This window comes from Phoca vitulina, unplaced genomic scaffold (genome assembly GCF_004348235.1).
Source record: "Phoca vitulina isolate PV1807 unplaced genomic scaffold, GSC_HSeal_1.0 scaffold22, whole genome shotgun sequence".
Classification (NCBI taxonomy): domain Eukaryota; kingdom Metazoa; phylum Chordata; class Mammalia; order Carnivora; family Phocidae; genus Phoca; species Phoca vitulina.
The window spans coordinates 10,530,615-10,546,140 of NW_022589725.1; the positions used below are offsets into that span (position 1 = coordinate 10,530,615).

The 15,526-nt window shown below is 44.5% G+C and overlaps 2 protein-coding genes across 2 annotated transcripts in view; one reads left to right on the forward strand and one right to left on the reverse strand.

Moving 5' to 3' along the window:
- Positions 1–15,526, forward strand: part of MMP24OS (MMP24 opposite strand) — an 85,509-nt gene that overhangs the window by 65,889 nt on the left and 4,094 nt on the right. The window lies entirely within an intron of this gene.
- Positions 2,363–6,762, reverse strand: PROCR (protein C receptor). Its single transcript, XM_032419387.1, has 4 exons — positions 6,572–6,762; positions 3,964–4,215; positions 3,236–3,514; positions 2,363–2,990 (listed from the first exon to the last, which is right to left on the reverse strand). Exons 1-4 carry the CDS (start codon positions 6,648–6,650, stop codon positions 2,875–2,877), a joined length of 726 nt encoding a protein of 241 aa, XP_032275278.1. The 5' UTR covers positions 6,651–6,762; the 3' UTR covers positions 2,363–2,874.

The window sequence follows — 15,526 nt, forward strand, 5'->3', positions numbered from 1 at the left end:
AGTAGAATTCATTTAAGATGGCAGCATGCAATGGGAGATGATAGAGGTAGTGGTTCCTGCTGTGGTCCCCTTACCTAGACCGTTCCTCTGTTGTGACTTTGGCTGAGATTCCTGGTTCCATTTTCTGAGCTTAATTAGCTAGACTTCCTATCAAACTGAGGATTACATGATAACCTTCCAGTATGTTTATTTCTTCTTTAAGTTGGCAGAGTTGGTTTCTGTTGCTGGAAACTAAGAATCTTGGCATATTGTTGAGATAAGAGTTGGGGAGAAAGAGAAAGCATAGGTCTTTCACTTTTCTCTTTGTAAAACTTTCTTTGTAAATTTCTGTGTTGCTAGTATTGTTGTATTACTTCTGTTATTTAAAAATATCCTTTTAAAATTGAGAGCCTAAAGCACAGTGGGGTGAAGAGAAGTGGTAGGATACAAAATTTGAAACTTAGGATGAGGCCTGATTGTACAAAGCCTTGAATATCATTTTGAGGATTCCAAATTTAGCTCAATAAGTATGGGGAATTTACAAAGTAGAACAACGATGACATGATCAGATCTATGTTTGTTTGTTTGTTTATTGCCATGTAGATGGATAAGAACTCAGAGAAATTAGAGGCCAGGAAAATAGTTAGGAGGAGGCTACTGCCATAGTCCACATACAAGATTGAGAAAATCTTTCAATCTGGAGAGAGAGAGAAAGAGAGAGAAAGAGAGAGAAAGAAAGGAAAGAAAGAAAGAAAGAAAGAAAGAAAGAAAGAAAGAAAGAAAGAAAGAAAGAAAGAAAAAGAAAAAGAAAGAAGAAAGAAAGAGAAAAGGAAAAAAAGAAAAGAAGGACGAAGGAAGGAAGAAAGAAAAGAGAAAGAGAAAGAAAGAAAGATTGTCAGTCATAGGTTGGGTTTTCCAGAAGCCGATGCTGAGACAGTTTGAGGTGGAAGATATTAACTAGGGAAAGGAAGCAGGATTGAATAGAGGGAGAAGTCAAACTGCAACAGTAGATCTGACAGAGACCCAGCCCCCCAGGCAAGGAACTCTGGAGTGAATACTGCTTATCAGAATTGTCCTGCAGTGGGCCAGAATGGCTGAATCTTTACACTTTGCTTTGCTCAGTCACCAGATGGGGGCTAGTCACCAGATGAGGACAGCCCCAGGAGGAACATGACCTCCTGCAGGACTGTTCTCTGCAGGTGAGGCAGACACTGAAGGAACTGAAGCAGCTAGAGGCTAGCTATCTGCTGCCTCAACTCCCTGTAGCTAAATGGCTAGTCTTTCCTTGAAGGTAGAACTGGGTGATAGACCTCCGTGCCTGCCACAGACAGAGAGATGAGTGACCATATCTTGAAAAAAAGCAAGAGAGTGGAAAAGGGGGATTAGATTCTACAGATACTATATTTTGTAGGTGGGGATGAAAAGGGAGTAAATAAAGGTTAACACTGAGGTCTCTACACTGATATGATTTGATAGTAATTCTGTTTAACTGATAGTAAACAACAGAGGAGAGAGAAAAGGTTTGGGGAGAAAGATAAGGAATTTAATTTGGAATATGTTGACTCAGAAATGTCTGCAAAATATGAAGGTGGAGATGATTTTCAAGAATCAATGTAAATGGGGGGTCTGGAGGTCAGCAGCAAGTGCTATATTTATTGAATATATGTATATTATATTATATGTATATTCTTATTTCATACTCGTGATGCCTCTATGAGATAGAGGCAGGTATTATTTTTATTATACCCTTTTTGTACATTTTATTATACCCTTTGTTTATGAAGAAACTGAGACTTGAAGAAGTTAAATGCCTGGCTCAAAGAAGTAAAACTCAAGTCTGTTTGATGATAAAACATCTGCTTTCAAAGACAAGATTATATTGCTTCCCCATGGAAAACACCGCAGATAGATGGCATTTGAAGCCATGAGAATTAGTAGGTCATCCACAAAGGATACAGTTCAAATGGGAACAAAAAGAGCCAAAAAATGGAATTCTAAGGAAGCCACATTTCCAAGGTGAATTGAGTAAGATGACAAAGGCAAAGGGATTGACTGAGTGGCCAGAACAGTTTCTAAAAATTAGAAGTATGGTATCTCAGAAGTCAGGGTAAAAAGAGGGTTCTAGTCCACAAAGGAAAATGTTGCAGATATCATGTGGGATGAAGAGTTTACAGTTAGAGGTCACTGATGATCTTAGAGAAGTTTATAGGGAAGTCAGGCTGCGGTGGTTTAGGAGTGAGTGGGAGATGAAGAAGTAGAAGAAAAAGGCATAGGCTACTTTCCCAGAAGTTTTGCCAAGTAAAGGGAAAAAAAATAATGCCATATACATAAGTAAGGAATTTATTAATAATATTATTAAGTAATTAATAACTCTTTGCTCCCATATTACTTATATTTTACACTTTCACCATTTCTCTGGTTATTTCTGTCTACCTCCATTATTACCAGCGTCCCACCCCAAGTCTGATGTGCCTGGAAGCACTGAATGTTATTTATTTTGGTTGTGGATGGACTTCTCGTATTTGTTAGGTGTTTTGAATGCCTCAGGTAATTCTGTCTATGAAGGATGTGTCATAGACATCCCCCACTCCCACCCAACTCCATCATCTGTTTTCCACAAAGATAGATAAGCATTCGCTTCTCAGACCAGTTCAGCAAAGCATGCAAGTTCTTAGGTGCTCAGCAAACCAAGAACTCTGTCTACCTAGCTTCCTCCCTTCCCTTCCCCTCCCCCAAACTCTTGGTGGGCAGATCAGGGAAAAGGAGCTGCCACGCCAAACCTTCTGGGATATAACGTCCCAGATGGGGAATCTGTTTGGTTTTGTCATGAGCTGAGATCTTCCCTTGACAGCCCCCATCAGTCCAGCCCTTTTTCAGAGGGGGGCTGGAGAGTAATCAACACCGCCGTCCACCTGTGCAGAGGAAGATGCCTACAGCCACACCAGCGATGATGAAACTGCCCACCAGGACACCCAGGACCAGTGAAGTGTAGGAACGGCCTGTTTGGCTCCCTGCAGAACATGCACAGAGTTAGCCTGAACATACCCCCAAGATTCTTGTCCATCGTTTGAGTCAAACCCTGAGGGATTCTTACCGCAAAGGAAGGGGTCTAGTTCACCAAGTGACATAAGCTGTGTATACTCTGTCCCAAACCCCCAGCCCTGGGCCTCCTGTTGCTCAAGGTATCCATCCTTCAGGTCTATCCATTTGCCTGGAACCCCCCCAATACACAGGCCCATCCCCGATCCCATCATACCTTTTGAGTTTTTCGAAGTGATATATTCCTGCAGGTACTGCACACAGGTGTCCTGCAGGAATTCTCGCAGTTCGTACCGAGTACGATTGTAGGAGTTGAGCTGATACAGAGTGTAGGTGACCACCTTGGAGGGTGCCTGGGGCCCTGCTACCCATAAGGCTGTCTCTGGCTGGAAATTCACAAAGGAACTCCCATTCACAGTCACTTTGAAGAAGACTTGGGCTGGAGAGCCCTCAGGAGGCAGCTCACAGCCCAGGAAGCAGCGAACGGTCAGAGGAACTGTGGATGGAGGACTCAGGGTGAGAGAGCTGTGTGGAGAGGGTGTCAGGTGTGGGAGGATGTCCATCAGGTGGAACATAAACTTTTGGGGTTCAGGGTGGATCAGGGACAGGGTGTCCCAACAGGGTCTACCCCGAGGTCATGCCAGAGGGAAGAGGGCCTGACGGAGCGCCCGCAACTAGGACACCTACTCCTCTTCAGGCTCAAGCTCCCACCCAGCAATCAGCAAAGGTGCCCTGACACCTGGACTCCTCGGAGCAGCCAGCTCACACGAGACCAAGCCATCCACGAGGCCCCTCCGGGAACCCCAACCCCTTCCTGGGGCCCCGCCCATTCCCCCCAAGGCCCGCCCCCATCAGTCCCTCCCACAGGCCACACCTCCCACCCGCCAGGGCCCGCCTTCATCCGCCGCGCCCAGGCTGCGCCCGCCGCGCGCTAGCGCCACTCACAGGTCAAGTGCCGCTCATGGTGCACAAGCTGCACCATCATTTGGAACTCTTTCAGGTAGGTCTTCAGACGGTCCTCTGTGTGCACCCAGCTCTCGGGCGCCTCCAAGGGCTGCAGCTGGAGGATCGTGACGTTGGTGTCCTGGCCTTCCAGCACGTGCGTCGTTAGTCCTCCCAGCGACGCGTTGCCCCGGTGCCACACTTGATAGGGGTCACGGAAGTAGGAGATCTGGAGCATGTGGAGGTTCCAAGGGCCTGCGGGTAGGTGTCAGCGCATCAGCCCTTGGGCCGGCGTGAAGCTGGAGATAATAACCCCCTACCCAAAGGCCGGCCGCCCACTTTCTCGGCCGTTCATAGTTATAAAGTGTTCTTCCACCCATCCTCCCACAACCCTGTCAGGAGCGGAGGACAGGGATTATTATCTTCGTTTTACAGATAAGGAAACTGAGGCTGGGAAGAGCAGAAGCCACTTGCCCCAGGGTAATCCAGTCAATGGAAGAGCCACTCCGATCTTTCTCTCTCTCACCCCTAACTTACCCCCATTTCCGGTTGGTCAACAAATGCTGACCTACAGTAAAATCCCATTCCATCTCCTGTTCTCAGCCTCCTCGGCCACTGCCCTACTTCAGGCCTCATGGGTTCTCATCTGGACTAGGGTAGTAACTTCCTTCCTCATCCCCCTGCCCTCATTGTTCAGTTTCACTCCTTCCAGTCTGACCTCCATCGACCCAGAAATAAGATTATGCCCTCCTCCTACTTAAAATGCTCCAGTGACACATTTGCCTATCAATAATAGTATTAAGTACTAATAATAGCTATTAAGTACTTATTATGAGCCAAGCACTGTACCTACACACATTATTATCTTATTTGTGCTTTCCTCCCATTAGCTTAGTGCGGTGGCTACTGTTATTAACCTCGGTCCATAAGGGAAGCAGGCTAAAATGGTACAGCAGATCCAAGGTTGGAGTGCAGGCAGTGTGAGTCCAGCACTTTCAGCCACTCAGCCGTACTGTCTCCCCATAGGATGTCTGTCCAAGGAATGAAGTCCAAAGTCTTTAGCTTGGCATTCAAGGCTGCAGGAGACCAGATCCCAACTGCCTTCTCTGGCCTCTTCCTGTACTTAGATACAGTAAACTACTTGGAGTTCCTCATGCTGCCTCTGGACTGACATGAATAGCATGTCCAGGTTGCTCTGCCTCCAGGCAAACTTCTATTCGTGCTTTAAGACCCAGCTCTGTTGCCCTCTCCTTGGAGAAGTTTTCCTAATGCCTCTCCACTTTACCCTCCCAGACACAGCGATGCCTGGGTGGCTCAGAGGGTTAAGTGTCTGCCTTTGTTTCAGGTCATGGTCTCATAGTCCTGGTATCGAGCCTACATCAGGCTCCCTGCTCAGCAGGGAGCCTGCTTCTCCCTCTTCCTCTGTCCCTTTCCCCTGCTTGTGCTCTCTTGCCTTCAAATAAATAAATAAATAAATAAAATCTATAAATAAATACATACATACCCTCCCAGACACAGCGGGTCTGTTTCAATGATCCCAGATTCCACATAACTGTCTCCAAATACACGGACTACACTGGGCTCCCCTAGGCTATGGAATCATGTCTGGTTATCTCTTCCTTCTACACCTATTAAGAGCCTAGCACAGGAATGAGTTGATGTCCAGAGAATGTTTGAGGAGGAGATGAGTCTGGGGTTGTCAATCTGTGTGTGTGTGTGTGTGTGTGTGTGTGTGTGTCTTGTCCACATTTGCATATGAAAAGTTGTGCTCTGTGTCTGCAGGTGTGAATAGGTAGATCTGTGTGGGTAACCCTAGATAAGGTTCTTAACTGCCCTGCGCCCAGTTTCCTCCCCTGTAAAATAGAGATAACCATATTGCCCGCCGTAGAGATATCATGGGGGTTAGATGAGTCAGTGCATGTATTAACCGAAGTGAGCGCTCCTAGAATTCTGGTGATTTGCTCCCTCTCTGAGGTGGGGACTGTAGCTCTGGAGATTGTGGGAAAGGGGGGAGGAGGTCCCTGTGCGGTCACAATACAGGGCAATAACTCCTTTCTCTGCTTAAACAGCCACTTCAGGCAGCCTGACCCCTGTAAGTTCACCCATGGACCACAGCTTCTCTTTCCCCAGACTTTCCCCCTCCTCCTGCCACTCGTCTTCCACCTTCTCTAGTCTCCTATTCTGCCTTGCTTCTCTCAGCCCCCAGTCTCTCCAGTGGCTTCCTCTTCCTTCCATCTCTCATCTCTTCTCCGAGTCTCTTCCTGTCTTCCCTGGACTAACCCCTATCCACATCACTCTCAGCGCTCCCTCTCCAGGCTCACCCCCTCTCCCCACGGCTGATCCCCTTACCCTTTCTACCAGTCCCTTTCCGTTTCTCCAGTCCTGTTTCCCCAACCTCTTTCATCACCCCCTTCCTGGGTGAACTGCACTTCCTCACCTTGGCTTTGGGACACAAATCAGTCCTCAGGACCCTGCCTGCCCTACGGAGAGATCTGGCTGGCTGCAGCCGCAGGCACTGTGGGAGAAGGGCTCCTCTGCTCTTCCCCATGTACCCAGACAGGCTGAGAGTCTCCAGAACCATCCCGAGGAAGAAGATGTGACCCGGACTCACCGTCAGAGGCTTCCTGGCTACAAAAGGCCCAGCCCGGCAGGAGCAGCAGACGCAGAAGTAGCAGCAACGTTGTCAACATCCTGCGGCTGAGGTTCTTACCCCACCTGGGCTCCTGGCTCAGACAGGCAGGGGGCTCCGGCTGGCTGCAGCCTAGGGGGAAAGAAGTGAGGACTGTCTGGAAGAGGAGGAGGCTGAACGGAGGAGGCTGGAAGGTGGCCAGGGGATAGGAGGAGGAAGAAGGCAGCAGGCTTATAAAGTGTTATTCCTACCCTGTCTCATTTCCTACTGGGGGCTGGACTCCCTCTTGCCCTTCCTTTGCCCCGCCCTTGCCTGCATCGGCCCTCGTGCCCAGACCTGCCTTTTCCCTTTTCCCTGGGCCTCTTCCAAACAGGGAGCGGAAAAAGGGGGAGTCAGATTCAGAGAGAAGTTCTATCCTCGCTGAGTCAGGGGGTGGGGCATCTGCTTTCAACTTAGAGCACACTCTAGGGTGTAGCGATCAGCAGGTTACTGATGGGGAAACTGAGGCCCAGAGAGGTGCAGGGACTTGCCCAACGGAAGTATATATGTCAGTTTATATGTCATGGTGGTAAAAGATCGGGATTAGAGTTCAGTTTTCCAGCATGCTGGCTACATTTTATCAGAATTATAGTAATTACACAATCAGGGATCTTGCTCTCAGAAATACATAGTTACAAAATGAGTATAAAACAGCTCACTGCAGTGCTGTTTGTAATAGGAGAGAATTATGAACAGTCTAAATCTCATTAGAGGATGGGTGACTTAAAGCAATATTTTTCAAACTGAGGTCACAATCTACTACTGGATAATGAGAACAGTTTAGCAGGTCATGATTAGCAGGGGTTTTGTTTTTGTTTTTGTTTGTTTTTATGAAATAGAACAGAATAGAAAATTTCAGTGACCTCCTTCTGGGTCAGAGTAAGCATTATTTCATGAAATATTTGTTCAATTGTATACATGCATGTTTCAGTTTTGTGCATATATGTTTCTGTGATGGGTTTTGAATGGCAGTTTAAAATGTATTTCTTACTCTGGGAAGCAAGTGGAAAAATTTGGAAGTCACTCCCCCAAACTATGGTAATCCGTCTTGTGGAATACTATGTAGTAGTAAAAAACAAAACAAAAAACAAAACAAAAAAAACCTCCCCTGCCTAATCTCCACTCTATTTTCGTATTACTTAATACTACCTGAAATTATATGACTTACTCATTTATATGTTTATTGTCTGAATGTCCCACCAGAATGTGAGCCCCAAGAGGTTGTCCATCTTGTTTGCTATCTTGCTTGGAATAGTGCACATAATAAGTAATACAATAAATAATATCAGCTAACAGATGACTGAGATAGTTAAGATATGTATAATCTCTAAGAGTAAGTTGCAAGACATTAGGTTTAGAACCATTTATGTGTCAACCACACACATGACCGCTAAACAACCTATTTCTTTATGGGAGTAAAGGAATCTGGAAGGATGTACATCAAATATAACAGTGATTTATCTCCAGTGATTTATTATCAGGGTGGAGCCCGAGGTTAAAAGTATATGTGCGTGAATGTGTTGGGATGTGTGTGTGTGTGTGCACATGTGTGTATATGAACGTGTGTACGCAGGTGTGCATGTGTATATGTGCTGTGTGTATACATGTGTGTGTGCATGTGTGTGTGAATATGTATGTGTGTGTATGTGTGTGTGTGTTTGTGTGTGTGTGTTGGGCTGGCAATCTTGTGGAAGGCCTTTTCCGTCTATTTTGTGAAGGGTTTTATCACTCTATCTGTATTGTTTGAAAATTTTGCTCCTAAAATGTGGTGATATATCTTGTGTTGAATTAAAAATAAAAGGTTAAGGGGCGGCTCAGTCGGTTAAGTGTCTGCCTTCGGCTCAGGTCATGATCCCAGGGTCCTGGAATCGAGTCCCGCATCGGGCTCCATCACAGGGTCCTGGAATCGAGCCCCGCATCGGGCTCCCTGCTCAGCGGAAAGCCTGCGTCTCTCTCTCCCTCTGCTGCTCCCCCTTGCTTGTGTGCTCACTCTCGCTCTGTCAAATAAATAAATAAAATCTTTTAAAAAAATAAAAATAAAATAAAAATAAAAGGTTAAGTAATAAATTATGGTGGAAGAAGGTGGCAGATCATATGAGTTGATGTACTGACATGAGACATTGATAAGTGAGAAAGAGAAGTGTGAACCAATACATACAGGATAATTCCGTCTAGTTTTAGTTTAAAATTTTACTTCTGTCTGAGTAATACACGTGTGTATCTGTGTATTGGTATATACATAGGAACAATACCAGGCGGGGGCTGTCAATAGAGATTAGCTCTGGGAAATGGGATTAGATAAAGGGCTGAGGTGGGGGTTTTAACTTCTTTATTTTATATACTGTTCCTTGGAGGGAGAGTTGACGTCATAGTGGAATCAGGGCAAACCTTGGATACATACCAGGCTCCCATTCTCTGAACTGAATATATATATGCAAGAGTGTCCATGCTCACCTCTCAGTCATTGTAGGCGAGTTTAGAAATAACCAAATATTTTTCCAGCTTGCCAAAATGGTCTAGTCAGAAGGAAAATGGGGGCCTTCTTTTCCTGGACTGGGACTCAGGAAAAGTGGACGGTCTTAAATCACTGTGAGTTATACTGTCTTGGCTTTCATAAAAAATTATTATGAAATATTCCATATTTGAAGAATTTTTTCATACCTGAAGAATTTTATTACAAACATACTTGTCCTCACTACCCAGCGGAAGAAATAAAATGTTACCAGTATAATTGAAGACCCTTATACTCCCTGACTGTGCCTTTCTTCCCCTGCCCCGTCACCAAAGTAACCACTAATCAGAATTCACCATATCTCTGCACTCCTGGGTGGCTCAGTCAGTTAAGCATCTGCCTTCGGCTCAGGTCATGATCCCGGGGGTCTGCTTCTCCCCCTGCCCCCTGCCCCCTACTCATGCTCTCTCTCTCAAATAAATAAATTAAATCTTAAAAAAAAAAAAAAGAATTCACTATTTCTCATTCCCTCATTTCTGGATACTCTACTACATATGCATATATTCTTAAGCAATATGTAATGGTGGTTTGCATATTTGAGCTTTGTATAAATAATATTGAAGTGCATGTATGCCTCTGTAACTTACTTTTTTCACCTAACATATTAATAAGATTGATCCATATTATTATATGCAGGTCCATTTATTTCCCCTGCTTTATAATGCCATCTTATGAATATACCACAATTTATTTATCCATTCTTCTGTTAAGGGTTTTTTCCCCCCCAGTTTTTTCGCTATTACAAAGTGCTGGTATGACTTTCTTGTATGTGTTTTCTTGTGCATACGTGGGAGAGTTTTTGTAGGTGCAAACATGGGAGTAGAATTGCTGAGTCATAGGTATATTCATCTTCAACTTTACTAAAAATTGCCAAAATGTTTTGCAAAATGTTTGGGCCAATTTACATTCCAAACAGCGCACGAGATTTCCCTCACTCCAAATCCTTGCCAACCCTTGGCATTGTCAGATGGTTGGGTATAAAATGGCACTTCATTTTGGTTTCGCTGTGCTTTATCTGATTCCTAGTGAGTTTGTACATATTTTTACTTTGCCTTTTTTTCTCCCTTGAGGGCTTGAAGACTGCCTTGGGATGGAGGGTAATAAAGTAGATGATTGAACCAATTTAGAATTGAGTGCTGTCAGTCTGATCTATGTAGGTAGGGCCTACATCCCTGGGGTTAAAGTGATCCTCACCACCATCCACAGAGCTAATAACAGACGGGTCTTTCCCACCAAGCTAAGATCTGTCATAGGCAGAGATGACTACAGCAACAGCTACTTCCCAAGCATCCTCCTTACACACCAGTGCCCCAAAAATCAAATAGCAGAGACAATGATTATTGTTATAGCTAATACTTACAGTAGGCTGGGAACAGTGTTAAGCTCTTTACATAAATAATCTCATTTTATCCGGGCGCCTGGGTGGCTCAGTTGGTTAAACGACTGCCTTCGGCTCTGGTCATGATCCTGGAGTCCCGGGATCGAGTCCCGCATCGGGCTCCCTGCTCAGCAGGGAGTTTGCTTCTCCCTCTCCCGCTCCCCCCTCTTGTGCTCTCTCTCTCTCTCAAATAAATAAATAAAATCTTTAAAAAAAAAAAATCTCATTTTATCCATATCCAGTCTTTTGAGGTGGGTTTCATTAACATCACCATTTTCCTAATAAACTGAGGCTCTGAGAGGGTAAGTGACTTACCTAAGGCCACACAGCAAAAACTATAATTTGAACTCGTGTTTCCCTGATGCCAAAGTTTGTGAATTTAACTACACATAGTGTCTCAAAAGTTTTGGGGGATCACTCTCCATCATTTTTGAGCACACACTTCCAATACTCCTGGATATTTATGTTATACATAATATAAAACATGCCCAAAATTCATACTGTGTGCTAGGCCTTTATCATTTTCTCTGGGGAGGATAGCACCAGGCTCATTGTCTCCATGTTGCAGATGAGATAACTCAAGCCCAGAGAGGCTAAGTAACTTGCCCAAGGTCACACACCATGAAAGTGTAGAGGAGGGATTTGAACTCAAAAACAAAGGGGTGTGGGTTTGGGTACAGGGAATGTAAAGAGAGTATTGGGGGTGGGAAGCTGGTGAGTGGGGACAGCTTGAGGGGCATCCCCACGTCCCCTTCTAAATCTTTTTTTTTTAACGATTTTTTATTTATTTGACAGAGAAAGACACAGCGAGAGAGGGAACACAAGCAGGGGGAGAGGGAGAAGCAGGCTCCCCGCAGAGCAGGGAGCCCGATGCGGGGCTTGATCCCAGGACCCTGGGATCATGACCTGAGCCGAAGGCAGACGCCTAACGACTGAGCCACCCAGGCGCCCCCCCACTTCCCCTTCTAAACTCAGGCGTGGGATGAAGAAGAGAAAAGACAGGCTGCAGCTGGAGCCAGAGCCTAGGCTAGATTGGGCCTGGGTGGGCGAGGGGCAGAAAATCACAGAGCAGAGTGGGCATAGGGCCAGCAGCTGAAGTTTGCCTGAGAGCTAAAGAATGAAGGGCCTACTGAGCAGAGGGAAGTGAAGGAAGCCAGTGGTAGCATTTCCCACTGCAGAGAGCACATGCCAGGGGAAGATAAGGGAGACAGGAAGCTGAGCAGGGGCCAGCACCAGTGCAGCCCCAGTGGGTGAGGAGAGGCTGGGCTGAGCCAGGGACTGGCGGTGTGGCCCAGCTGGACTTCAGAAGACCAGACCTCTCCCTCCCCTGTTAGCTACTGGAGACAGGCAGTTTAACCAACCAGACCCAGCTCAGATAACAACGGAGTGTGGTCCCTTCAGAGATCACCTCCTGCTTAGGATGTGGACTAGTAACATGCACTGAGAACCTACAAATGTGCCAGGCACTGTATTAAGTAAGCAGAATACATGTGTTTTATTCTCACTAGTGTCCTATGGAAAGTATAAAGAAACAGACATTATTCGCATTTTTTAGATGAGGGTACAGAGGCAGAGAACGGTGAACTGACCTGTTCACCCAAAACATGCTTTCTTAACTATTAGACCATCCTACAAGGATAAATGAGGTGACTCATACAAAGTGCCAGAACAGAGTGTGTATTCAATAGGTGGAAGAGATAAGAACGGGGCTTGGCTTTGGGGGGCAGCAAACAGAAGTGACCCCTGCAGCAGGAAGAATGACAGCTGACATAAATATAATCCTGAAGGGGAGGCAAGGAATAGATAAGAATCTTACTCAAAATTTTCCCCTGTAGACACTAACACAGCCCGATTTAGGGAAGATGAAAAGAAGCCCGTAACGTCAGAGTGATTCTAGCTCTTGCCTCCCCAGCAAGTGGTGGGAGCCTGGTATTCCTGGCTCAGCTCCTGCTGAGCTTTCCAGCCTTATCTTTCCATGTACTCCAGTCTCAGCCAAATCTGCTCCTTCTGATTTCCTGAACACAGAACACACAAATATTATCTTTTCACTTTCCTTATCTTCTTTTTAGATAAACAGAAGTTCCTAATTTTAAGATGGTCAACTTTATAAATCTTTTCCATTAGTTCATGCCTTTTGTGCCTTGTTTAAGAAATCCTTCCCTATCCTGGGATCATGAAGACGTTCTCCAATTAATTTCCAAAAGCTTTATAGTTTTGTCTTTTGCCTTTAGGTGTATGGTGTGAAGTACAGGTCAAGATTAGTTTCTTTTACGTGGATATCCAGTTTTCCCAACACTACTTTTTGGAATTCTGCCCTTCCTCACTGATCTGCAGTGATATGTCTGACTTACAGTAAATGTGTTTATTCTGTTTTCAATAGCCTATTTTCCTCTCCCTGCACCAATGCCGTGTTATTTTAATTGGTATAGTTTTATAATAATGCATCTTTATAGCTTGCAAATCAAGTCTTCCCACTTTGTTCCTCAAGAGTGTCTTAGCTATATTTATATGTTGAACTTCTATACATAAATTTTAGAATCCCTTTATCAGGTTGATAGTATTTTGTTTGGTATTGCATTAGATGTATTAATGGTTTGGGGGAGAACTGACATCTTCACAATACTGAATCATCCAATGCATGATAGCGTATATCTCTTCATTTATTTATGTCTTCTTTGGTACCTCTCAGAGTTTTATAAGTTTATCTCTAGACATCTTGCCCACCCTTTGATAGATTCCTCCCCCCCCCGGGCCTTTCATATATTTTTTAAAGATTTTATTTATTTCTTATGTCAGAGAGAGAGAGCGCACAAGCAGGGGGAGCGGCAGGCAGAGGGAGAGGGAGAAGCAGGCTCCCTGCTGAGCAAGGAGCGCAGATGTGGGGCTCGATCCCAAGACCCTGGGATCATGACCTGAGCTGAAGGCAGACACTTAACTGACTGAGCCACCCAGATGTTCTTGGGCCTTTCATATTTTAAAATGTTATTGAAAATAGTATTTAAAAGAAATGCCATGTTCTAACAGCTTATTGCTGTATAAGAATATGATAATTTTGTTACATTGATTCTGTATGTAGAAACCTTAATAAACTTTTATTTATTCTAATAATTGTAGATTCTTTTGAATTTTATATATGCATAGTCATATCATTAGTAGATAGTGACTTTTATTTCTTCCTTTCTAATTTTTATAGTTTCTTTTTTGGGGGAGGAGGGGCAGAGGAAGAGGGAGAGAGAATCCTAAGCAGGCTCCATGCCCGGCACAGTGCCCCATGTGGGGCTCGATCTCACAACCCTGAGATCATGACCTGAGCCGAAATCAAGAGTCAGATGCTTAACCGACTGAGGCACCCAGGCGTCCCTATAGTTTCTTTTTCTTAACTTATTGTTCTGGCTACAACCTCTAGTACAGTGTGAATAGAAATGATTTAAGGAAAGTTTTCACCTTTTTACCATTAAACATGATGTTTGCTGTATTTTTTAATAGATACCCTTTATTAGATTAAGTAAGATTCCTTTTATTCCTAGTTTCCTGAGTTTTTATCATAAATGTTTTGAGTTTTTCAAATCCTTTATCATAACCTAATGAAATGATCATACAAATTTCCATCTTTAACCTGTTAGTGTGGCAAATGCATTAAGTTTCTAGTGTCAGACTAACTTTGTATTACTGAGATGAAACAACTCTTTATGAGGTATTATCCTTTTTATGTATATTTTATTCTTTGGTTATTTTTCTCCAGACTTCTCCAAATTCCCCCCACTCCTTCAAAGCCCTGCTGTGACACCACCTCCTTCTGAAAAGCCTTCTGAGATGCTAGAAATGACCTCTTAGTCTTCTTACAAAACCAACAGAACTTCGCCTCCCGCTGTAGCTCCATTGTCACCTTCAATACCTTGTCTTCTTTCCTGGGCTATAAATCCTAGGGAGCATCTTGGTGTTCTCAGTCCACTCCTTCCTTCCAGGACCCAGAGCAGACGTGGTATGGAGTGTGATATAGGATGAGGACATGGGCTCAGGTAAAGCTGCCTGGATTTACATCTCAGCTTTGTCACTGGCTAGCCCTTACATTTAGGGGATGCCTTTTGGCCTCTCTGAGATCATCAGTAAAATAGGAAGAATAATAGTACCTGCCTCCCAGAGTTGTTGTGAGAAGGAAATGAGCTGGTATAAGAGAATTACTTAGTACAGCTCTGGGCACATATTATTTCTATTAGCTCACTCTGTAGTCATTGCCACTACTCTCTATGCTTCAGCTCCTCTAGCTGCTCACAAGTTATTTCCAAAAGCTTCTGGAGCCATCTTCTCTTCTTCCTTTATTTCCTCTAACGTGGTTCACCTGCTACTTCATTCTTTTACTCAGTGGGCATTTATTGAGCACTTACTGTGTGCTAGGACCTGAAACAGATAAGATCCCCACTTAGGAAGAAGACAATCAAGTAGGGGAGAGAAACATATAAGCAAACAGTGATAATACAGTAGGTTAAGTACAAAGATAGAGGACCAGGGAGCTGGAAACTGGAGCTAAGAAGTATGTGCGTCATCTAAGTTATGAGAGTAGAGTCCTCTGATTTAGCCTGGGAGTCAGAGAAGACTTCTCAAAGGAGGTGATACCTAAGCTGGTCCTGCAGAACAAGTGAGTGGTAGGAGTGGGGATAGGGCAGAAGGTGTGGGGAAAAAATGTTTCAGATAGAGGGAGAAGAAGGTGCAAAGAATATAATATGAAAGGAGAAATAAGGGGCACCTGGGTGGCTCAGTTGGTTGGGTGGCTGCCTTTGGTTTGGGTCGTGGTCCCAGGGTCTTGGGATGGAGCCCCACATCGGGGCTCCTTGCTCAGTAGGGAGCTTGCTTCTTCCTCTCCCTCTGCTTGTGCTCTCCCTCTCTCTCTCTCTGTCAAATGGATAAATAAAATCTTAAAAGAAAGAAAGAAGAAAGAAAGAAAGAAAGAGAGAGAGAGAGAGAGAAAGAAAGAAAGAAAGAAAGAAAGAAAGAAAGAAAGAAAGAAAGA